Raw genomic sequence first — 23,394 nt, 5'->3', positions numbered from 1 at the left:
GGTGAGGGCGATAGACAAAGAGGTGCCCTCGCACCTCCTTGCCGGGACGCCGCCACCCTCTGCCGGGGCCGCCAGAAGCCGAACCCGCCGGTGCTTCGGGCCCGTTTCTCCGAAACGCTATGCGGAGCGCAGGTGATGCGGAGGAAGGAAGGCCCGATTGACCCCTCAGGGGCACAGACCGCGGATTCCTCCAGCTCACTGCCCTGCTCAGCGGTGTCCGAGGCAAATGGCACTTCTCACAGCTCTGCGTTCTGCTGAGCTGTACTCCTCCTACAGGTCTGCTGCTGCCCCTCGGGGTGCTGCTCTGACAGCTCCCGGGCACCCCCCAAGAAGTCCCTGGGCTGTGCTTTTGAGCGTCAGGGCCCTGCTGCAGACCCATGCCACTGCGGTTCAGTCCGGGCCGTTAGCGTAGATATTCTGCTGTTCCCTGTGGGGAGTGGAAACCTAGCAGCTAGGCCTGCATCAAATCTGTCAGAGCTCACCTGCCAGCCCCTGCCTAATAATAATAATCCTGACTTGATCAGGATTATTAAAATGTGTAAAGGTTTCCTTTATTTCTGCTCAGAACTTGACAAAACCACACGGGAATAGACTGGAGTGAAATGCTGGTAACAGAGAACATTCAGAACAGGTGTCGTACGGAATAGAGAAGAGAGGTACCTGGTTGGTGGTGTTTATAGGTGAATAAGCAAACAGGACCTTTTTTTTGTTTGTTTTATGCCAGCACTGAAGCTTCCTGATAGACCTTGCCAGTTGTAAACTGCAGCTGAAATTAACATCCTCAAGACAGGCTTAATGACAAGTCATACCCCGTGGGTTAGGGCTACTGATTGATCCAGGTGCTTTTTAGAACTATTAACCATCACTTCAAAAGCTCTGCTGCTGGAGAATTTAAAATAAACCATGTCTGACCTTCCTATTCTGGAAGATACTTGGACCAGAGAAGGGTCTGTCTTCCAGAATTTGCAGCTGAAGAAGTCTAATGCTGCTTCTTTTAACAGCAGATTAAAGTAATCACTTAAAGCTGTAAAATAACAGAATTTCTCCATGTGCATGTTGCAGTTCTTGTCCCCTTTGAGCAGCAGTGTCATCGTCCGCAGTACTGATTCCTGGAAACTTCAGTTGTTAAATATAGAGGTTATGAAATTTGGGCAGGCGTGAATAGATCATTGATGGCTGTCACCAGTCAGCATAGTAAGCCTTAAGTGTCCAAAAAGAAAAGAAAATGACTGGTGTACTGTGAGTGCTTAGCGAGGACATAGCCTTCCTCTCTGCAGTCGGCAGGAGACCATCCTCATGCTTTTCTAGCAGCTAGGCAAGATTTCCATTTTAGAATTTTTCCTGTACTACTTCTAACAAGAAGCCATCTTGTTTTCATTAGTAAAAGACAGTAACCTTCCTAAATCCTCATTATTAATGTTTTTTATTCTTTCTGATGTACTGTTCAAAAGGCAGCTCAGGGTTTTCTCCATTCTGTGTAATGCTTACTGTGCTGGTGAGTTATATCATCCTACTGCCACTGTAAATTACTGCATGAAAAAGGAAGCACAGCAATGACATAAATTAGAACAGCAGTGAGCTAGTGTGTTCACCCTCCCAGAAGGTAGAATGAGCCGCTCGTGGGATAATTGTGCGTTCATGGATTGCACACTGCAGGGTAGTGTGCTAGAACCACCACAGTTGTAAAGAAGTTGCTAGCTGCTGATCATTTTCTTCGGTAGTTGAAAAGACTGGTTGTAGGTGGGTGAAATAGCATGGTAGAAGAGCAAAGCAACGTACATCAGAATGAGGCTGACTATGGAAATGCTTTCCTTTTTCTTTTTGTTCCATACAGGTTTCATTCCTTTGCATTCTGTGGCTTTGTCTCTACTGTGTTGGATAATAATGACCTTAAATGGCTGCAAAGTAACAAAGGGAGAAAAAAAGTCAAAATCCTTAGTCTTGCATATGTTGAGGTTTCTATTCTATTAGAGTCTGTGGCCAGCAGCCTTTTTCCAGTAAGGATAAGGTGCTGATGAGAGACTACAGACCTGCAACAGGAAACTCCATAAAATGGTAGTGTGAATACCACTGAATGAGGATAATGCTGCTGGGGAGACTGTAATGGATTATGCTAGGAAACAGTCCTGAAATCATGCCATGCAGTTTTCTTTGAGAGAGAAGTATTAGCAGGGCGGCTCTGAATGTGGCACAGCGTGTTCTAGTGACTGCTGCAGTGGTTCTGATGTGAAACCCCACGTTCAGCTCAGCATCACTGAAGTCTTTGGCAAAGCTTCGGATGACTGAAATGATGAAGGAGCGAAGCTTAAGTGCAGAGCCCTTTTGCCATCAAGTCTTTCTGTTTAGTATTTTACTTAACTCATTTCGGAAATGGGCTTGTAAGACTTCCGCTGAAGAGAACGCTATGCTACTGTCCAGATCGTCAGAGTAAAATATCCTATCTTGCTGATGATTTTTTAAAGAGAAATAAAAAGTATGTGAATTTAAATGCTTAGAATTATAATGCTGTGATACTAGTAGTGCGATAGCTGATGTAGGTTGCTGTTTGCAGTTTGATGCAGGCCCCAGCAAATATTACAGGTATTCTAAAGCACATGAAACATGCATATCAGCATTTGAAAATATTGTGTTACCTATCAATAGTAAAGTTTACGATGTACCAAATACAGCAACTGGACAGACTAAACATTTACAGCAGACATACCAAAGATGTCATTTTTTTGATAGCTGTTAATAGAATGTAGTCATACTTGCGGCGTCCTTAATCTCTTGAGAAATTTAAGGCTGTAGGGTGAACCTGTGGAGAGAAATGATAGCAACTGCTGGGGAGAAGAATGCAGTAAGTATCTAAAGGCTTGTTGATGTGAGACTGGTGACAAAATTATCATGTTGAAGTAGTATAACATTAGTCCCTTGGACTTTGGGGGAGAGGGGTGGGAAACTGGACAGCTGGAATCGAGTGTACAAAACATTGTTGGAGCCTTAGACAAAACCCACCACAATAAGAACAGGAGTGTAACTGGGCTACCATACTTTTAGCACAGAGAACTGAAAATCCATGATTTTTCGCATACCTTGTATCCTTCCCCTTTCTGAAATTACTTAACATCTGCCATTCACACTGAAGAAGGGAATTGCTGCCAAATGCCAGAGGAGATTTGGAATTTATGTCATTGCTTAGGTTCAGTATTCTTCTGAACTTAAAAAAACAGGAAAGGAACATTAAAACAGGGAAATTTGGTTGTCAGTTTAAATGTAAGATTTGGGGGTCTTTTATTGGAGCAAAAGCAGTATCAGGAACATAATTAGATGAATTTAGGTAGCTGGCAGTATTTTGTTTAAATAAAAATGCTGATTGCGCTGACAGAGGGGAGCACGTTTATCTGGAATGTTTCGAAAATGATGTAGGCATTAACAAGTAAATCTGGGTTGTAATACTTTGATGTAGATAGGAGTAGTGAAGGAGTTACAGCAAAAATAATTATACTAATCAGATCAACTGTATGTTTTTAATAGTACCTTGTAGCCACAATGGCAACGTCATCCGAAGAAGTGTTACTGATTGTAAAGAAGGTACGTCAGAAGAAGCAGGATGGAGCTCTCTACCTTATGGCTGAAAGGATAGCATGGGCACCTGAAGGCAAAGACCGATTCACAGTCAGCCATATGTATGCCGACATAAAATGTAAGTGAACATTTCTCCTGTTCCAGCTTCAGTAAGCAGTATTTTGATAAATGTTAAAATACAACCCAAAGCTGCTTTGCCATAAAACAGAAGTAGGTAAGTTAGGAAGGTTGCAAGGATCTGGAGCTTTGACTAGGTTATTCCATGTAGCAGCAGAGATCAGGACCATGGTGAAGTATCACCAGTTTATTAAGGATGCTACTGCAGAACTTCTGTAGTCTTCAGGTGTTTAAGTTATACTGCATTTACTATTAACTTTTGATAAACTTCTGCAATAAATTGAACAGAAAAATAATCTATGCCATATGCTTTTGAAGGGTGGGAGGAGGGTTGAGGAAGAGTATAGGATTTTCAGGGTCTAACACAGAAGCTATCTGGCATGTCATCTGTTAAACTATGCAGCTAAAGCTGTTTCAATTTTCATATAAAATGAACCTCCCTGTTTTATTTTCATCCAACAGACCACAGCTTCAGAAGTGCTAGCTTCTGTAGTTTGGCCTCACTGGTAACATTCCAAATAAGCATTTGCTGTTGCAATAGCAGAGTACTTGCAAGTCAAATCTGAACAGTAAATGTCTATAGCATGCTGCCTTTCTGGCTCCAATTAGTGTTCATATTCCATGTGCTGTAATGCCAAAGAAGGAATAAAAAGAAAGTTGTATGTGTCACTTGGTGAAGGTTTAGTGATTATTGCTGTTTAAAGTGACATACAAGTACTGCAGCATGATCAAAAGTGTGTGTGATGATTCAGAACTAATATGCTGTTTTCTTAAATACGAATGTGATAAGGAGTTTAAAAGTTCTGTTCACCTATAATAAACAACTTTTAAGGTTTTATTTATCTATTTACTTACATTTAAGGAGCTTATATTTTAAATACTTACATGTATAGGCATTGAAGTCTTTTTAACTTAGATGAAAGATGCTCTTTTTTCATCTAAAATTGAAAAAAAAAGCGTGGGGGGGTATTTCTACATTTGTAATAGAGGTGATGATTTAGTGGTGACATCTGGCTCTTGTTCTCCCACTTGCACTGCAGAAAGGGGTAGGATTCAAAGTTAGGTTAATGCCATGTGCAGCGCTACACTGAAGTTGATATAGACAATAGGCCATAAACGTAGTTGTTGTAGCCTCTGCTCCCTCTGGTTACGAGAAAGGAAGCAGGACTTAGGTTTTCCTTATGAGTCATGAGGGTGTAATAGCACCTTGGAGGCATTGGGGATCGACTTAGGGAGTACTAATGGCTAAATGTGCTTACCACGCCACTGGAAACCAGCATACCTTTGCTGTCAACAGACATGCTGTTACCCCACCCTGCATCTGCTTTCTTACCACTTTTCTTCAGGAACTGGTCCAGCTGGAAAAACAAAAGGGGGTTACTTTTCAGTGGATCAGTTCCTTGGTTCGGCTTGCTACACGAACGCTAACACTCGTACAAGAAAGGCAGCAGGAAGAAGTGCAAAGGGGGAATGAGGTTGTCACCTTTCAGCAACAGCCTGGATTGGTACCAGGTTAAAGTGTCCAGGTGATGACAATCCAATTTGCAGCAGTTTTCTAATGGAGGATGTGGGGAATGCAAAGATAAATTAGGTCTCCTGAGCAGTAGCTGAAGGATACTGAGCAATTGGCTGCTGGTGTCTCTGTCTTAGAGAGAGCAAGGTGCAGGGTTCAAACTAATTCAAGGGGAAGACTGTCCCACTTTCATGGCTGGAATTCACACACAGGATACTGGTATTTAATTAGATGACTCGCTTATAAGCGAACACTCTAGAGAAGACAGTTTCTTGTATAAGCTTACTGTCTGTTGCTAATTAATACTTTCTGTGTAATCTAGGCCAGAAAATCAGTCCAGAAGGTAAAGCTAAAATTCAGCTTCAGCTAGTATTGCATGCAGGGGACACAACCAACTTTCACTTCTCCAATGAAAGCACAGCAGTGAAGGAGCGAGATGCAGTAAAGGATCTTCTTCAACAACTGTTGCCCAAGTTCAAAAGGAAAGCCAATAAAGAACTTGAGGAGAAGAACAGGTAAAGGGAAAGGAGCCTCAAAGTTTGGGGGTTTTTGTTTGTTTGTTTTTTTTTTAATTATTCCCTAACTATAGTGTATTTCTGCTAACAGTTGTTGTTATTGCCACATCGTTAGTGCTACGACATTTGTTTTCCTAGTAAGAATCTCTCCGCTTTCAATTTAGAGGCAGTTCCTTGAGACTTACATAACTGTAACATGTTGAGACTATACTTGTGTTCTCAGTGACACGTTCTTGAGGTGTAAAGGCAGCCAGCCCGGCTGCCACCCAGTCTTTGTTATCCGTGGCTATGAGATGAAAGCACCCAACTGGCAGTCTCTTCAATCTTCTTAAGTAGATATGTGTCAGTTAAAAAAGCTGCTTGAAAGATGTGTTTTTTCCCTTTCCAGAAGTTCTCACCTTTCTTGATTTGTGACTTTTTTTTTCCTTCCTGTATAACCTCTTCCCCCTCAAATCCTCTTTCCTGGTGTTTTTTTCACTCTAGTAAATTGCTAGGTATTTTCATGCATCTGACTTGAGATGCACTAGTTTGTTATTTGGCATACAGAATGTTTATTCTAAAACAATGTCTTGAGAAGACATTCAGGACATCCTTTTCCCAAAAGGGCTTTTAAGGTACACTTCGTTCCTTTAAATGTTTGTGTTAAACCAGTCCTTGTGGCCACAGAGCACCCTTCTCTGCATCTCCCCAGATGAGTTTCACTTCATTTTAGCATCTGCTCTGAATCCTCTATTTACTAGCTTCTGCTTCCAAAGACTGGTCTAGCTTTGAACTTAGGTAAGTTAAAGCTAGATTTTTTCAAAACATAGGAGCATTGCCTCATTGGGCAGATGTGATCTCTACAAGATTTCCCAGCAGAAGGGCAAGAACCCTTGTGCTGAAACTGTGAAACGTCCAGGTTTTACTGTTTCCAGTACTGCCGCAACCACTAGGGTCTACAGCAGCACAGACTGCTTTGGCACTATTATCACACTAGTTTCTTTATGCCACATGCCTTATTTCTAACAGTATTAATACTGAGTACATAAGCACTCATAGCTCTGAATCTTTGTGTCCTTAAATGGAGTTTTACAGGATTGTGCCAAGAGCTTTCTAGTTGCAGAAAAAACAGAATCTCTGCACATACTCAGTCATAGTCTGTTCTTTTGATGATTAGAAGTCCAGGTTTAGTGATGGTGCTTCATTAGCTTAATTTGCAACAGATGAGGCAAAAAAGTTTCCACCTGTTCTGGAAGGGTACTACATCCAGAGTCCCTGCTGCAGTTCCTCCATTTATTGATGTATGTGGATCAGGCATGTACCAAAATTCCAAGTTTTAATGAAGCAATTAGAATAACAGACTGCTTCCTGCTGCACTAAAAGAATTGCCACTAATCCATATTTGTACCAACAAGAAAAACTAGAAAAACATTGGTGGTTAAAATGTAATAGGAATGTCCTGCCACTAAGTTTTCACTTCCACCTCATCCTACTTCATCCTTAGAGCAGCTACAGACCTCCATTCAGTCCAGAATGCAGTTTATCCATGTTCTTCCCTAGACCACACGTACTATGTATTCATAAGATTCCCCCCTTTTTTTTTGTTTGCAAATGATCAAGACCCTGAGGTATATGATAAAGATTGTTGACGTTATTGGCCGATTATAAACATGCGTGCCTGTTTCCCTGAAAATACCCTAATGGGTTTCAAAGTAGGTATACAGCTGTATGAAAAGCTGCTTAAACATTAATTAACTGAAGTTTCAGGTGCATACATTCTTTGCATTTTGGATAGTAAGGGTGATATTTGAATGATAACTTTTGTAAACATTATTCCCTGGTGAAAATAGTGACACTGAATGTTTCTGTAGCACTTGTGCTGCATGTGATAGTTAAGTGATGAAGATCCTACTGTCACCAACAGAAACATAAATGAACAAACAACAACGTGTGTTTCAAGGTCTCTTGTCCCACGCATATTTTGTAATCTGTGCCCTTGCACTACAATAGAGACCTGTAGCTACTGCATTTTAGGATCTTAAACAAGAATTGGACAGCGCTGAAATCTCATTTGTTTCCCTCCATGAGACCTTTATTATAGAAGTTCAAGAAAATTCATTTTGCTTTTACAATTTAGAATACTCCAGTCCTGGATGTGCAAAGACACAAGAGCACCACAGAATATTTTAGGACAAGATGTTAATCCCACATTAACTTTTTCCTAACCGTTACTGTTTTCTAGCATTTAATGCTATTCCTTAGTCCTCCTTTAGTCCTTTCTTAAGTCTTTTGAAACAAATATAGCTATTGAGGCTGATTGTTTACACAGTCTTATTAAGAAATGCACAGCATTTTGAAAGAAAAGTTGGTTTCTGTTCCTTTTGTGAACTCATGTTAGTTATGGAAATCTGAGTGATTTATTCTGCAGCGTTTCAATTCTATTCAATACATTCTTTTACCAGAATGCTGCAAGAAGATCCTGTTTTGTTTCAGCTCTATAAAGACCTTGTTGTGAGCCAAGTAATCAGTGCTGAAGAATTCTGGGCCAACCGTTTAAGTCTGAATGCAGGGGATAATTCTGCAGCACCTAGTAAGCAGGATGTGGGCATTTCTGCAGCATTTCTGGTACGTTGAACTTCTAACTTTAAGGATTTTAGAGCAAACAAATTGAGTAAAGTACGAGTTCTGCTCATATACTTTCTTCCCATATACTTTAACGTTGTTCTTTCCAGGTTCCTCAACTTAACGTCTCTCCGCATGTTAGTTAGACTATTCCAAGTGTAAAGGAGGGGAAAAAAAGTTTTACACAAATCTGTAACCTCAAAACTTTTTCAATTTAAGACGCTCAATTTGAACTTTAAATTGACAACAGACAGAATTTGTTTATACTGCTGCTCTGCCTTCCTTAAAACAGGAATAACAGTGAACTTACAGTCACTAGATTACAGTGTATTAAGTCTCTAAGTTAAAAAGAGTATCTGTTGCAGCATTGACATGCATAAATGAAGCTGCAAAGACTTTCCACACAAAAGGTTTTATTCCCTCCCCAGTTTTTTTAAACCAGTACATGCTTTCAGCTACTTGAAGAACAGTGTGTATATCTGAAAGCTCGTTTCATCTCTCTCTTGCCCCGACTTTCCGTTATGTTACCCATTTGTAGTAACCATGCTTTGGTAACCTCAATGCAGTCTAAAAGTAATCTAGGTACAATCTTCAGATTCCTCCCACAGAGACATGTTTCTACTTCTGCCACAAAATTCGTACAAGTTATGACTCTTTAGCTGGAATCTCATTTGCACCTTTGTAATGACTGCACACATCAAGGGAGGTGAGAGTTGTTCTATGACTTAGCTGCTGTACAAAGACTTGTTTTTTCACCCTAGAAATACCTGAATCAGTTACCAAATGAACTTGATTGCTCTGATTTCCTGTTTCTTGTTATGCGTACTCCTTAACATTAAAAAAAACCAACCCAACAACCATACCCAAACCTTCAAAATTGAAGTCTTCTTAAAGTAACTGGTTGTGTTTGTGTACTCTGCATTTGTGAAGAAGAAAACTTCAGGTATTTGTGTCCTAGTTCAAGTTAAAATAACTATCTGGCTCTGTTCAGAATGAGTGTTTCCCTAGGAAGAAGATAGGACAAAAACTAGAATTTAGGTATACAGGAAAAGGAAGAAAGGGAGGCAGCATACGCAATCGTGTACTTTTTCCTGTTACTGAGAATTGGACTGAGCACTTGCTTGCTCCAGAGCTTCCTAAAGAGATCACTGAGATCTAACTTGCAAGTTCTGACTAAGGCTTACCCTCAACTTTTAAATTCAGTGTTATTTATCAGTTATACTGAGATGCTTTTAGTGTATAAGGAAATAAGGTGTAAAGGCCATAAATCCTTTTTTTGTCACTTCATTATCATCACTGGTTATTCACTAGCTGAATTGTTGAATGAACAACAAAAGATTAGGTATATAGGCACACCTATAAGGATATATTAAAGTAAACATACATTCTTTTGACTGATGGGAGGGGTCTTTGCTTTTCGTCTTGTAAAGCTTGCAGTCTATTTGTTGAATCATCCCTTAAGTGGCAAGTATAATAAAGAAATTAATGCATGTTCTTTAATTTCTCATTCTAAAAATACCTATTTATGATCAAATATGCTATGGATTGTTGGAGGAGGTAAATTATTTTATCTGCAGCAGAATTTGATTACAAGATGGCATTTTTTTTTCCTTCTCCAGTTACAGAAAGCATTCAGATATGACTGTGTTTCCTCCCTGTATGCTTTTTCTTAGGCTGATGTACGGCCTCAAACAGATGGCTGCAATGGTCTGAGGTATAACTTGACTTCAGATATCATTGAATCCATATTTCGAACATATCCTGCAGGTAAGAATAGTGCTTTACATAATAAATACATCCATTTAATATTTGTTCTTTGCTCTCTTACAATGGCAAGACTAGAATGTTAGTCTGAACCTGGAAGTATAAAGGACCGTATCTTCAGTCTTCTGGATGATTTTCCCTGCCTTGTCTGAGGGATGGGAAGAAACGTGTGTTAAAACATGGTTTTGAAATGAAAACTTGATTTTGTTAAATGAAAATTTTTTTAAATTGTGAGTAGTTTCTTGGCTCCCATGATACTATCTTACTTGGCATTTAAATTAATTGTTATTTTTCATTAAATCACCTTTGGGAGGAAAAGAATCTGATTGCCATTGTTCTCCCGCACTATATTGAATACTGACACTGGTTCATTTTCACTCCAGGTTAAAAAGACTAGATCCACTCTAAGAGTAACTAGAACTCTGGCAAATCAGACTTCTTGAGCGTGTGCAATTGAAATTAGAGTATTCAGACTACTGTTATGGGCATTTCTTTTCAAAGCATTAGCTAGCATTGCAGCATATAAAAGGGTACCTGTTTGCTCATGCTTAACTACTGCATTCCCTTACATTTAATGGGCATAAATGAAGGCAGCATTAGACAGAAAGCAAGGAAATTTTAACATAAAATACCATATTAAGATTTGCAGAACCGTATGTAACCATTGTGGTTTTTGTTAACAGTAAAAATGAAATATGCAGAAAATGTTCCACATAACATGACCGAGAGGGAATTCTGGACGCGATTTTTTCAGTCTCATTATTTCCATCGGGACAGGCTCAACACAGGCTCAAAGGACCTCTTTGCGGAATGTGCCAAACTGGATGAAAAAGGTAAGTGTTTTGACTTTGTTTCTGCAGTAGGCTGCTACATTCTTAACTATATCATAGAGCACAACACTTGAGGTATATCTAGTAAACCTAGCAAAGCTAAAGGCAGAAGTTTTCTTTATGTGTTGAAGTGTAAAGTGAAAGCTACAGATTATCATTGAAAGTTAGCTATCGCTTTGCTATTCTTAGTGTGTTTGATAGTGAGTGCATTTCTTGAAACAGATCAGCCTTTGGAATCATAGAATGGTTTGGGTTGGAAGGGACCTGCAAGATCATCTAGTTCCAATGCCCTGCCATGGGCAGAGACACCTTCCACTAGACCAGGTTGCTCAACGCCCCGTCCAACCTGGCCTTGAACACTTCCAGGGGTGGGGCATCCACAACTGCTCTGGGAAACCTGTTCCAGTGTCACACCACCCTCACAGTAAAGAATTTTTTCCTGGTATCTAATCTAAATCTACCCTCTTTCAGTTTAACTGAGAGTTGGAGTCTTTGAGTGCGGCCATCCAGCCAATTCCTTATCCACTGAGTGGTCCATCTGTCAAATCCATGTCTCCAATTTAGAGACAAGGATGGCGTGCGGGACAGTGTCAAATGCCTTGCACAGGTCCAGGTAGATGATGTCAGTTGCTCTTCCCTTATCTGCCAATGCTGTAACCCCACTGTAGACCAGATTTGTCAGGCACAATTTGCCTTCAGTGAAGCCATGTTGGCTGTCACTGATGACATCCCTATTTTCCATGGGCCTTAGCATAATTTCCAGGAGGATCTGCTCCATCATCTTGCTTGGCATAGAGGTGAGACTGACTGGCCTGTAGTTCCTCAGGTCTTAGTTTTTAAAAATGGCAGTTATGTTTCCCCTTTTCCAGTTAGTGGGAACTTCACTGGACTGCCATGACTTCTCAAACATGATGGATAGCAACTTCATCTGCCAGTTCCCTCAGGACCTGCATCTCATCAGGTCCCATGGATTTGTGCACCTTCTGGTTTCATAGGTGGGCTCAAACGTGATCTTCTATAGTGGGCAGTTACTCATTCTCCCAGTCCCTTCCTTTGCCTTCTGCGACTTGGGCAGGGTGGTTAGAGCACTTGCCAGTGAAGACTGAGGCAAAAAAGTCATTGAGTACCTCAGCCTTCTCCATATCCTGGGTAACCAGGTCTCCTGTTTCCTTCTGGAGAGGGCCTACATTTTCCTTCATCTTTCTTCTATCACTGATGTACCTGTAGAAGCTTTTCTTACTGCCCTTGATGTGCCTGGCCAGATGTAATTCTCTCGGTGCTGTAGCTTTCCTAACCTGATCCCTGGCTGCTCGGACAGTTTCTCTGTATTCCTCCCAGGCTACCTGTCCTTGCTTCCACCCTCTGTAGGCTTCCTTTTTGTGTTTGAGATTGTCCGTGTTCATCCATGCAGGCCTCAAAAGTGGAAAGTAGTAGCACTAGAAATACTCTTTACCACAACTCATACAACAGTAAATCTGTAATAAAATCCATAATATACTATCATGCTGATTATGCTCTGCCATCAGTTAATATGGCATAATTTTGTTTCCATAAGGCATCGTTTTGTGGTACGTGCACAATTTACAACAGGTATAGCTTTTGTTATAGATCAATTTTTAGTAACAGACGAAGATGGATCCTGTTTAAGATTTTCCAGAGGAGTTGCCATCCCTGTTCTCTCTCAGCCTTTTTAACGTGAAATCTTAGAATATTATCTGACTTACGTTTTTATTGAATTTTTGAGTTAGATTTGTGATGATACAGAAATGTGGAGAGTTGAGATGACTTAACACCATTCCTTAATATGTATTCTGACTAATTAAAGCATTCTATTAGGAATCCACAACCCTTCAAAAGTAAAAGCTGTCACCAGATATAAATTATCATTCTACCAAAGACAGGGTAGCAAAACAGTGCTGACATTAGAAGAAACACACAAGTGAGGTTTCCCAGTTCCCTCTAACACAAATAATATAATTGCATCTTCAAGTATTTTTTTTTTAACCAAACAGTATTCAGTGGTGCATAGAAGTTGATGAAAACTGTGCTAACTAGTAGGATGATCTCTTACAATAACTTTCCAAGTGTATTGCTTATTTTAAATGGAACTTTGAAAAGGGTTGAAAGTTTTAGTCACAGTGATACTTGGGCATCTGCAGAGCCTTTGTCTTCTCCTTCTAAAGGTTAAATATAATTTAATACTCCCACAATTATTCCTATTTATTTAGATACAGTTTGTCATGGTTTTTTTCTTTGTTTCATACAGGGTTAAAAGCAATGGTGTCTCAAGGAGTGAAAAACCCTCTGATAGATTTAACAGCTTTGGAAGATAAAACGCTAGATGAAGTAAGTACTTGGCAACCCCCCCCTCCCCCTTAGTTTCATTTGAGGAGAAAATGGGTCCCTCTCCTATTAAAATAACTACAAACGCTAATTCTAAAACACATCACTTAGTAGGCTCCTGCAATGGTTGGGTAGTCAACATTTATACAGTTGTACGTGTGTAAAGAAATGGAGACTGTGCCGGTGGACCTGTATGCCTCAGATGTCTGCCTTAGCATGCCGGGTATAAAAGCAGGACTGCCTTCATTTAAAGAATTATTTCACTTGGATGGCTTTATTGTCTAAAGTGGACTCTGGTTTCTTCCTACCCTTTAGAAGCTGTGACAACGTACAAAAGAGTAGCACAAACCAGGAAGAACTCTTTGCATTTGTTCTCACTTTGAACATTGCTATTTGATTCAGCTTAATTTTAAGGACACTTTATACAGTTTTCTTTGTTTAGCTTTAAATACTGTGTTTTCCTAAAAATATTACTAACTTGAACTATCACCTGCCTCCAAGTACAAATTAAAACAATTGTTATAAGTGGTGTACTATAACGTGAAATAAATTACAGATGCACTTAACTTACAGATGCACTTTACTGCAGTTGATTTAACTTAAACTTTTGAGTTGTAATTAACACTGATGCTGCATGTCTAAGTTGGTGTTTTGTTTTTTTTTTTTTTCCTGGTAAGGGTTGTACAAAGCTAAGTCTGAAACTGGACTAGGATTTTACGATAGGTATGTTTGAAGTGCTGTGCAAACTGCCCTAGTTAGCTTTTGAGGCTGGTTAACTGCAAGCATGAAACTGAGCATGGGGTAAAGTGAGTTGCCTTCAGCCACCTGGTAACTGGGGAACACTGCCAACATTAAGGCTTGAGGTTTTTTGAATTCCTAGTGGTATCACATCCTCCTGATAACTGTCATTTACCCTGCGGGCTGCTTGTGTCCCACAAGATGTTAAAAAGAGGTCAGTAAAACAATTGCTAGCTCTTACTTAGCATCAATGCCTGTCTGTTTCATACAGGTGATCCTTAAATTTTTTTTTTTTTTTTTTAAAGCTGTTCTGGTTTTACTTGTAACAGATCATGGTCTTATAAAACTACAAGTTTGAGAATTTTCTTCTCTCGGACACCTCTAAACTGCCAAGTGCTAGCAGACTAAAATAGTGTGTGGAGTTTCTTCAAAGTACGTAAGGTGATGGTGTGGGGAAGGTAGGAAAATCCTGCTTCAGATGATGATGCAATATCACTCAGTAAAGTTCAGAGGCGGCGGCATGCAGACTTCCTGACTCAATGGAAAGCAGAGAATCATCCTTCTGATTTTGGGGCAGGAGGTAGCTAATGTTGTTTTCTTTGTAGGGCTATGGTGTTGCTTCTGTGGCCTCTACATCAAATGCCTCAAAATCCGCTAGAGAAAGTAGCAATGCTGCCATTATAAAACGCTTTAATCATCATAGTGCCATGGTCCTTGCAGCTGGCCTCAGGAAACAGTAAGTATCAATGTTGTGTAAAAGCTTTTTTGTAACAAGGAATTGCTAAAAGGAAAACACATCTTCAGTTACTCATCTAACCTTTACTTTTAATTTTTATGAGCAAAGTATTTTTTTCCTCTAGAAATGAAAATACCTTTAGGTTCCATTTTACTTTATGGAAGTTCTTCAGAGCTGTTGAAGATGACAAACACTATTTTTAGCTGAGTTATTGTACAAAGCAGATCAGAAAAGAAAAGGATGTTTCTGCCTTAGTTCTGTAGCCCAGGTGAAGGCTGCAGTAGTGTTCTGTTTGCTGTGTGGAGGGGAGGTCTGGTGCGGGGAGTTCCTATTGCCTGCCTTCCAGGAGCGGGTCGGGGGGTGGGGAGGGCTTCCTGTAGTGGGGCACATGGACATAAGTAAGTGAGGAATCAAAAGAACAGTGTGACATGGGTGGATCAGATGAAAGATTCCTCCAGTGCAGTACCCTGCCCCTGACCAAAAAAATGTATCAGCTGGTTACGTATATTTACAGTAAACTTCACAAATGAAACTTCTTAAAAGAGGCATGAAGAGAGTTTGATGTGAAGTCTGCTTTACAATTGGTTTCTAAACAACCACCAACAGATTACTACTCTACCCAAATCTTACAGACCTTACCTGTGAGAGATCTTAATTAAATACTTCTTTATAGCTGTGCTCCCTCATGTTGTTCTGTATTCCACAAATTGAACAACGGACCTTAAACAATCTCTTCTGGGTAATGTGTGTTTCTGTTTCTTAGTTCAGAAAGAGACAAAACTCTCATTCTGAAACAGTAGTATTTGTGGGCTCTCATAGTTCGTCTAATACCTGGTTGGCATAAGTGTGTATGCAAAATGTTTCTAATTTACTTATGATTTTGCTGTGTCCCGCTTGCATTCTTGGCATGCTCTTATTTCTGAAGAGAGGGAGAAGGACCCTTCCCTGCTGTTGAATTTCCCCCTTGACAAACAGGGTTATTTGAGGAATTGGTTCTTTCCATCTACATCAACTTCTAGAAATGAAGACATAAGGGGAAAAAAGTTTATATACAGTATGTGAAGATGTGTATAAATTTTTTGAAACAGATGTATTTACTTTGTCTCTAGCTTGTATCTTAAGTTTCCTGTGAGGTGAATTCTTCTTAATGCTGTTTCTCTATTTTAAGAGAAGCACAAAATGACCATTACAGTGAGACCAGCAGTACGGATGGAAACTCCAGGGATTCAGATTTCTTTCAGCCACCAATGAAAAAGGTATGAAGTTAGCTGATGCAATTCTAATTGAACAGAACTGGAAGCTCTGTCTCAGAAGATTGCTGAACGTTCCTTACTTGTTTTATGGTGCATCTAAAGCGATACTTATTTAGCTTTGCATAGGAGTGTATAGAATAAGAACCTGAGGGCCTGTAAGAAACTCTGTACCTTTGTTAGTAAACACAAATAAATTACACTTTGAAGTATTTTTCTGTTTAACTCTTCAGTACTGCCCAATGAAAGTAAAAAAAATCTCCAACATGCTTCTGATTGGACCCATAAGTCTGGCTCTTTCCATTCAGTGCAGTTCTATTCCCCTCCCACACACACACTTTTCTTTTTTTCCCCAAATGCCTGAAAACTTCTACAGAAGTCTGACAGAGATATTGGTGTTCAAGCACCGATATTAATCTATCAAGTGTATTGTTTGCAGAGGGGATGATTAAGCTGGCAAATGGCAGCCTTCATCTTAAGGTCAGAAGCTGAACTGAGGTTAAACTGAAAGTGTAGTGATGCCTGGTGCACTGAAATGGCCTGTTTTAGACTAACCATAGCAGCTCACAAAGTAGAAAAGAGTATTGTAATTGCCACAAAACTCAATTGAATGCTCTTGCTAGAGTTGACAGCCTAAAGAGAAAATGCCAAGGGGACTCAAAACCTGCATATATTGTGAGGAAAAAGTTGTAGAATACACATGTTGTTAAATGTTGAGGCAGTCAACAGCTTTGACTTTCCTGAAAGCTGCAGGTTTTACTGGGGAGTAAACGATATTCCAGGACTAGAATAAATGTGATGAAAAGAGGAGTGAAAGAGTAGCGTGAGAGTAGGAGATTTCAAAAGTAGTTTTCTCACTGTACAAATCTGCTATCAGTGTGCCTCTCACCACTAATGCTCTAGCTCTACTATTACCAAATAGCTTGGGTAACTATTATGGTTTTAGCCCTACATTTTTGTACACCAGCCATTGAATCATTACTATGTGTGCTAATCTGGAGAATAAATAAATCTGGACATGAATAGAGAGCACGAAGAATGAGCTATGTATAGCAGAGCACTTTTTGGAAGTGGCAGGGACTGCAGGTTTTGCCCAGAATCCACAGAAAAAGCGGTAGTGCCAAGACTTCCAAATTGCACACTTTAAACAATATCGGGCACTGCTCCCTCTGGAGGTAGACATGAACCATTCCACACTTTCATTTTCTTTAATGTTTTAGTAACCCTTCCGCTCAAACTCAGTGAACTCAAGAAAAAAAAAAAAAGTCACTAGAAGCATCAAATTGCATCCTCATTAGTAATATGTATAATTGTTTGGCTTCTTTTAGGTGAAGCTGCAGGAGTCCATTGAATATGAAGATTTAGAAAAGAATAATAGCGTTAAAACTATTGCACTAAACTTAAAGTCTGATAGGTAAGTTAAAATATGCACAGCTATTTCGGCATATTCAATCTATCAGGTCTCTCATTACAGCCTGCACAGAATCAGCTGATTTAGTCTCTACTGTGCCACACTCAAGTGTGTTTAGGCTAAGTTTAGAAACCTAATATGAACTCTTTCATAAACCAACTTCCAAATAATTCCCATTGAAATTTTCATTTCATCTTGCTTTTCAGCAAGTTAAGTCTCTGTAAGACTACTTGAAGGGCTTTGACATGTAATTTCTGTGAAAGTCTATCAGACCTGTATTTGTGGTTCAGCACTCTTTTGCAGCTTACAGTGGAAAAAGGTTTGTTACATGAGAAAATACATACGATCCTAAGAAATTCCAATCCCAGGCAAAAAAGAGCAGTCAGGATAGCTTGGACTGCTCACTGCTCTAGTATTTTTGGAGTAGTAGTCCTCTTGTTTTCTAGACTTTCGAGTTTGAGAGCCATAGGTGTAACTTCAGAAAAGGAGCAATACCACAGGAAAGAAAGCAGTTCCAAACGTGTACCTAACTTTTAGCTTAGTTTCAATCGAAAGTTGTGTGAATGCCTTCATTCTAATGGTATTTCCAGAACTAGGTGACACAGATAGTTCTCTTATTTTACTGCCATACCATCCCTAATCCACCCTCTTTCTATGTGGCAGTGTATTTTACTCTGTCAATAAATAAGATTTAGATAGTAACAGCAACAGTTGCAAAGCGTCTAAAATTGGCAACACTTGAAGAACTGTCCATTGAGTATGGCCTCTGTTTTACCAACACTTCTATTAAGACACTTTTCTCTTTTCTCTTCTCACCTCACAGGTATTATCATGGTCCAACTCCAATTCAATCACAGCAATATGCAACCAGTCAGGATATAATTAATTCTTTTCATAGTATTAGGCAAGAAATGGAATCATATGTACCCAAACTAACTCAGGTATGGAAGAATACTCCAAAAAATACCCTTGATATTAGCATCTTGCTTTCTGTATAATCTTGTATCTCGTGTCTACTGGAATGTTAATTTTTCAGTGTAAACTTCATTATCTCCAATAGTTTTATGTTATTAGATTTATTTTACAATTTTAGGCAACACCTTTTGAGCTATTGTGTTTAAAATCTAAACAATAGGAAACTGAGTCATTGCTGATATTCAGAGTTATGTTCCACTGGTACCATGTTCTTTTGAGGAATTGGTAAAGGTATAAAGTAGTAAAGCAGGACAGTCATGCAACATGAAGCACAGGCTGATGATATTGATCCCACCACGTGAAACTTAGGATGTCATGGTCTTAAGAGGTCACAGTAAGCAGGCTTCTAACTGAACAGGTCTTCCACTCCTAAATACACTTAGGTAGGATGTAGATCTCGCTGTGGGCTGCACAGGATCTCTGTCCTGGCAACTGGAGGGCAGCATACCCATGTAGCCAACCTCCCCAGCCAGTACCTGAACTTCTGTTAGTCAGCCTAGATTTGGCCCTAAGTAAAGCAGCTACAACTGTGAATGTTTCTGCATCGTAATTCTCTGTCTCATTTAAAAGTAGCTGCACAGCCAGTTCACTTACTAGCTGTCCTGGTTTGAGGACAAGGTTTGAGAAAAGGTTTGTTTGCCTGTAATAGTTTGGAGAGCTTTCACTGAAAATATGAGCTGTAGCACTTAAAGGCACTGTGTCTAATTCTGGAGAAGAAAAGACTCTTTATCAGAACTTCCACTGTATCTGCTCAACTGTATCTTTGCCATTGGAGTTCAAATATAACTTATTTTTAAAACATTTTGCTAGAAAAAGCAGTCCGAAGTATTTGTTCTCTCTCTCCCTTCAGGTTCTTTCAAGTGGTGATGCTACTAGCACTATTGCAGTCCTGTCACCTGGAGGAGCACTTATGCAGGGTGGAACACAGCAAGCCATAAACCGTAAGGCTTTAGGATGTATAATACTTTATTCATATCTTATTGCATTATACAGCAGTACCTGGCTTGCTGTTTCATCTCCCTCTTAGAGTATGTTAAAGTGGTAAAGGAAACTATGGAAGCATGTAGCTGGAATAATACTGGGTTGCAGCAACAAAAGAAAAGCAACCACCCAGCCACACCATGAGGGTGGTACTGGCTACACCAGTGCTGAGGCAAGTGAATGAGAGAAAATTTTACAGAGCAAGTGAAGGATGCACTCGATACTAAGTCCTCTTACAGATAATGGGGTTAGCTTGTTCAGCATTTCTCTTTTCTGATTTGGGGGGGGGGGGGGGGGGTGTTAGAAAATAAAGGCATACTCTGGAAAAACTCTAAGGAAGTGAGGTATAGATAATTGTTTGGAACTAGTGTTTTTGCACCTACATTTAAGGTCCACAGCTTGCTGTGAAAAAGGACGACGTTTTTGTAGAGTGCAAGCGTACAACAGACAACCTCTCCTACTCACATCTCCATTCAACCACACCTTTTTCTGTTGTCACATTCCTGCCAGTTTGAGTTCCTTTCTCTTTAGTCTCATAGCAGATGAATCCCTATTCTCACAAGCAGGGTTTATAACAGTTTTCTAGTGTAACTTTTGTTACTTGGTCTGAAGAGCAGCAGAAACTGATTCAGACAGCTGAAAAAGCAAATATGAGTTCTTTATGGTACTGAAAGAAAAGCAGTTAGCAATCAGTAGTGATTACCCATCCCAGTTGACATACTGGGTGCTACACTCCACTTCTTTGAGCGTGACCACCGCTTTTTTTTTCCCCCCTAAAACAGCCTCATCCTAGAGTTCGCTATTCACTGTGCAGTTTGCTGTGCTCCTGTCGTCCACAATGACTGCTTGTGCTTTTTGTCTTTAGTTTTTATGACTGTGGTTCCTTCCCTGTTGTTGAATCCTTTCTTCTTTAAGAGGATCTGCGATACAGTTCCTTGTTCCTGCCTGGATCTTTCAACTTCGACATGCTGTGACCATATTCTTATTGCTAACATAAGAGAGAGAAAAGCTTGCAATATCTGCCACACAGTATTTAGTATTGTGCTGTGAGAACAGGGTGCTGGTCTCAGGAACAGTACTGCCACACTGTTAAAACAATACAAATATACTGCTTCTAATCCTGGATTAAGTTTGGTGTCCATTCTTTGCCTGGCATAAATCTCCCTTTATAATATACAAGCTTCCAACTATATAGCCATAAATAGCAGCTCACCTGATCTAATGCTGCTGATATTCCTACTTCAGGTGTGAGGCACCTCAGTGTTCCCTCCCAGCCAACCTTTCCCTGATTCTAGTAGAAATGTATATGGCTGAACTCCTTCATTAGTCTTACATTCTCATTTTTCATGTGACAGTTTTGAGTGATGTGACAAAATCTTTTTCCTGTTGCAGAGATGGTGCCAAATGACGTTCAGTCTGAACTAAAACACTTGTATGTGGCAGTGGGGGAACTGCTACGACACTTCTGGTCCTGCTTTCCTGTTAACACGCCATTCCTAGAAGAAAAGGTAAGGCAGAGCTTCCTAGCGTGACCCTGATTATGATGTGGCCAGATCTTGGTTTAGGATGACTGTTATTAACTTGAAGTATAGAACTAATACATGTGCTTTAAAACAGTGCAGCACTTCTTCATCCCTAGAACTGAAGGTCACAAAACAATGTAAAATACTACTTTTTTCAGCAATTCTGCTGGTGCTATTGGTGAAAATCATCCTTGTCACTGCATGTCTGTTAGCCCCCTTCAGGAGCAGTTGCTGTAAGCTAGTTTCAAACAGAATGGTCAGCTATATTCCAGCTGCAGGTTTCTCACTGCCAGTTTAAAACACACACGAAAGCTCCCCTTCCCCAACTCTTAAGACATAACCTCCACAGTGCAGTTACAAGAAAGTTTTCCTTATTCTTCTATCCATTGCAAAAATTACTCAGTCATAGCTTCAAAACAGACACTGCTTTTTAGAACAGAGTTGCCTTCAAGAAGAAACATCTGTCTACGACCAGGCATATGACTCTAACTATTTTTCTGTTGCTATTCTTTCTTTTGACCTCACATGGATCACAAAGACAAAAATCAGCATTCAGATATGTTGGATTTTTCTGCTGCAAAATGTGGCCTGAGAATCCATGGTGCAGTCTTTGCTTGGAGCAAAAAAAAAGGTGGTTCTGTGAATATCTTATCTGTAGTATTTACTGCCAAAGTAATAACGATCACAGTGGCACACTGCACTTTCCTCAAAAATTAATGTGCACTCAGGGATTGTTAGAGACTGTTACTTTAATAACTTTTCTTTCTCACACTATACATACTTAAAGTAGCCCCCAGAATTAGTTACAAGGTGTTTTGTTGGAGAAAAATTTGTTAAAGGAAATGAAACTTCTGTGCAAGTGATTATAATACTGTTTTTTTTTTCTGTCTCCCAGGTTGTGAAAATGAGGAGCAACTTGGAAAGATTTCAGGTTACAAAGCTCTGCCCATTCCAAGAAAAGATTCGGAGACAGTATTTAAGCACAAATGTAAGGGGAAAATACTCTTTAATAATTTTAATTACATAAGTGCATATTAATAATTTGAACCATAATTATCAGAGGATGGTAGCTTTGTTACTTCTTATCCTAGAGCATTTTAAGTTTTTTGTTAACTAGGAAATGGGCAGCAGGAAATTGGGTACACAGTTAAGCATGTCTTCTCTCCCTGTCTCTCAACTTGCTGAGTAATACCAGAAACTGTCAAAAACTATAATTTGAAATTACCCAAGTGAGACAATATAAAGGGGAAGTAATGTGGTTGGCTTTTTTTCACTTCCACCGTGAAGTAGAATTTTAGCAACTTCAAAACTGTTTCCCACCATGTCAGACTTGAAGTGGTCACAGACCAGATACTAGAACAGACAGCACAATCAAGTGTCACTTCCCTCTGACCTTCTCAGCTTCCTGGCTCTCTGAACTGCTCCCTCTACAGATACTTTGCAGTAGAGCCTCAAGGTCCTTTCTCTCTTTATCTGGTATACCTCCTTGATTTTAGTGAGATTACTCCTAGCAAACAAAAGGAAGAATCCAACCGAGTATCTGATCAAAGGGAGAGGAGGGGATGTGTTTTGCAGTAGGTGGGACATTTTTTTTTCCCTCTTAATGTTTCAGTTGGTAAGTCATATAGAAGAGATGCTGCAGACGGCCTACAATAAGTTCCATACGTGGCAGTCCCGGCGTATGCTGAAGAAGACGTGAAAATGCATGCTGTACAGGTTTGAGAGCAAAATCTGCAATAGGTATAGGAGTACAACCTAGCATATGTGCAGATCTTATAGTTGTTGCAGGAAGACCTGCAAGCTGTGGACTTCTGGAAACGATGCTAACTGAACTTGCACATTTTTGAAAAAGAACTGAGATTAAACTTGAAAACTAGGGAGAAAAACAAGGAAGAACCAAAACAGGAGAGCTGAGGCGCAAAAATATTTAAAAGACACTGTTTACTGCAGTTACTCAGGAACTGCTTTTGATTTGCATAAAGAGCTGCTTTCAGAAATAAAAAATTTAAAGAGGGTGTATTAATAAAATCTGTTTTTCTGTCTAATTTTTTTTTTTTTAAGAAGTGTATGGCACAGGGTAGAACTCAAAAGTTTTTCTTCACTGGATTCTGACGTTTTGTTGAATTCTGTTTGTACTTTCTGCAACAGTTTAACAATGATATTTTCAAATACAGCTGAGACTGTTTTTGCTTCAAACATCTGGGAGAGTGTAGCTGTCAGAAGACAAGCTTCTGCCATATGTTTCCCCACCAATTGGAAGCAAGAGACATTGCACTGAAAGCTGTTTATGGTCTGGGGTCCCTAAAGGCACATGGGGGCAAACTTTTGCCTGAAGTCTTGGATTTTTATGCAGAATTTTTTCAGCCATCAGTTTCGTATGTTTTCCTTTGAGTGCAAGTGGGTGCTACTGCAGTCATTTTCTTTTTTTCTTTTTTTTTTTTTACGGTGGCATTTGTTCTGAGGAGAGAATGCATTTTTAAAAATGAAGTTAAATAAAGTTTCTTACAAAAGTAGTCATTTATTTTCAATT

General features: G+C 39.7%; 1 protein-coding gene across 1 annotated transcript; it reads left to right on the top strand.

Annotated features, from left to right (window-relative positions):
* The first annotated feature begins 3,524 nt into the window (after positions 1–3,524).
* Positions 3,525–22,892, top strand: GTF2H1 (general transcription factor IIH, polypeptide 1, 62kDa). Its single transcript, XM_009892006.1, has 14 exons — positions 3,525–3,685; positions 5,520–5,712; positions 8,154–8,316; positions 9,987–10,080; positions 10,761–10,910; positions 13,174–13,253; positions 14,594–14,724; positions 15,893–15,980; positions 17,303–17,388; positions 18,209–18,326; positions 19,211–19,301; positions 20,734–20,849; positions 21,760–21,852; positions 22,477–22,892. The coding sequence occupies exons 1-14, from the start codon at positions 3,532–3,534 to the stop codon at positions 22,561–22,563; spliced, it is 1,644 nt and encodes a 547-aa protein (XP_009890308.1). The 5' UTR covers positions 3,525–3,531; the 3' UTR covers positions 22,564–22,892.
* The last annotated feature ends 502 nt before the right edge of the window (positions 22,893–23,394 follow it).

The sequence above is a fragment of the Charadrius vociferus genome, unplaced genomic scaffold (assembly GCF_000708025.1).
Source record: "Charadrius vociferus isolate BGI_N301 unplaced genomic scaffold, ASM70802v2 scaffold179, whole genome shotgun sequence".
NCBI lineage: Eukaryota > Metazoa > Chordata > Aves > Charadriiformes > Charadriidae > Charadrius > Charadrius vociferus.
Note: the sequence above shows the minus strand (reverse complement) of the source record. Positions and strands in the feature narration are given on the sequence as shown.

What these genes read in the sequence shown, in the direction of transcription:
- GTF2H1 (XM_009892006.1), top strand. Translation starts at nt 3,532, where the DNA reads ATGGCAACGTCATCCGAAGAAGTGTTACTGATTGTAAAGAAGGTACGT. An exon ending in CGCCATTCCTAGAAGAAAAG is followed by an intron (nt 20,850 to 21,759) that starts GTAAGGCAGAGC and finishes TCTGTCTCCCAG; the next exon opens with GTTGTGAAAATGAGGAGCAA. An exon ending in GACAGTATTTAAGCACAAAT is followed by an intron (nt 21,853 to 22,476) that starts GTAAGGGGAAAA and finishes TTAATGTTTCAG; the next exon opens with TTGGTAAGTCATATAGAAGA.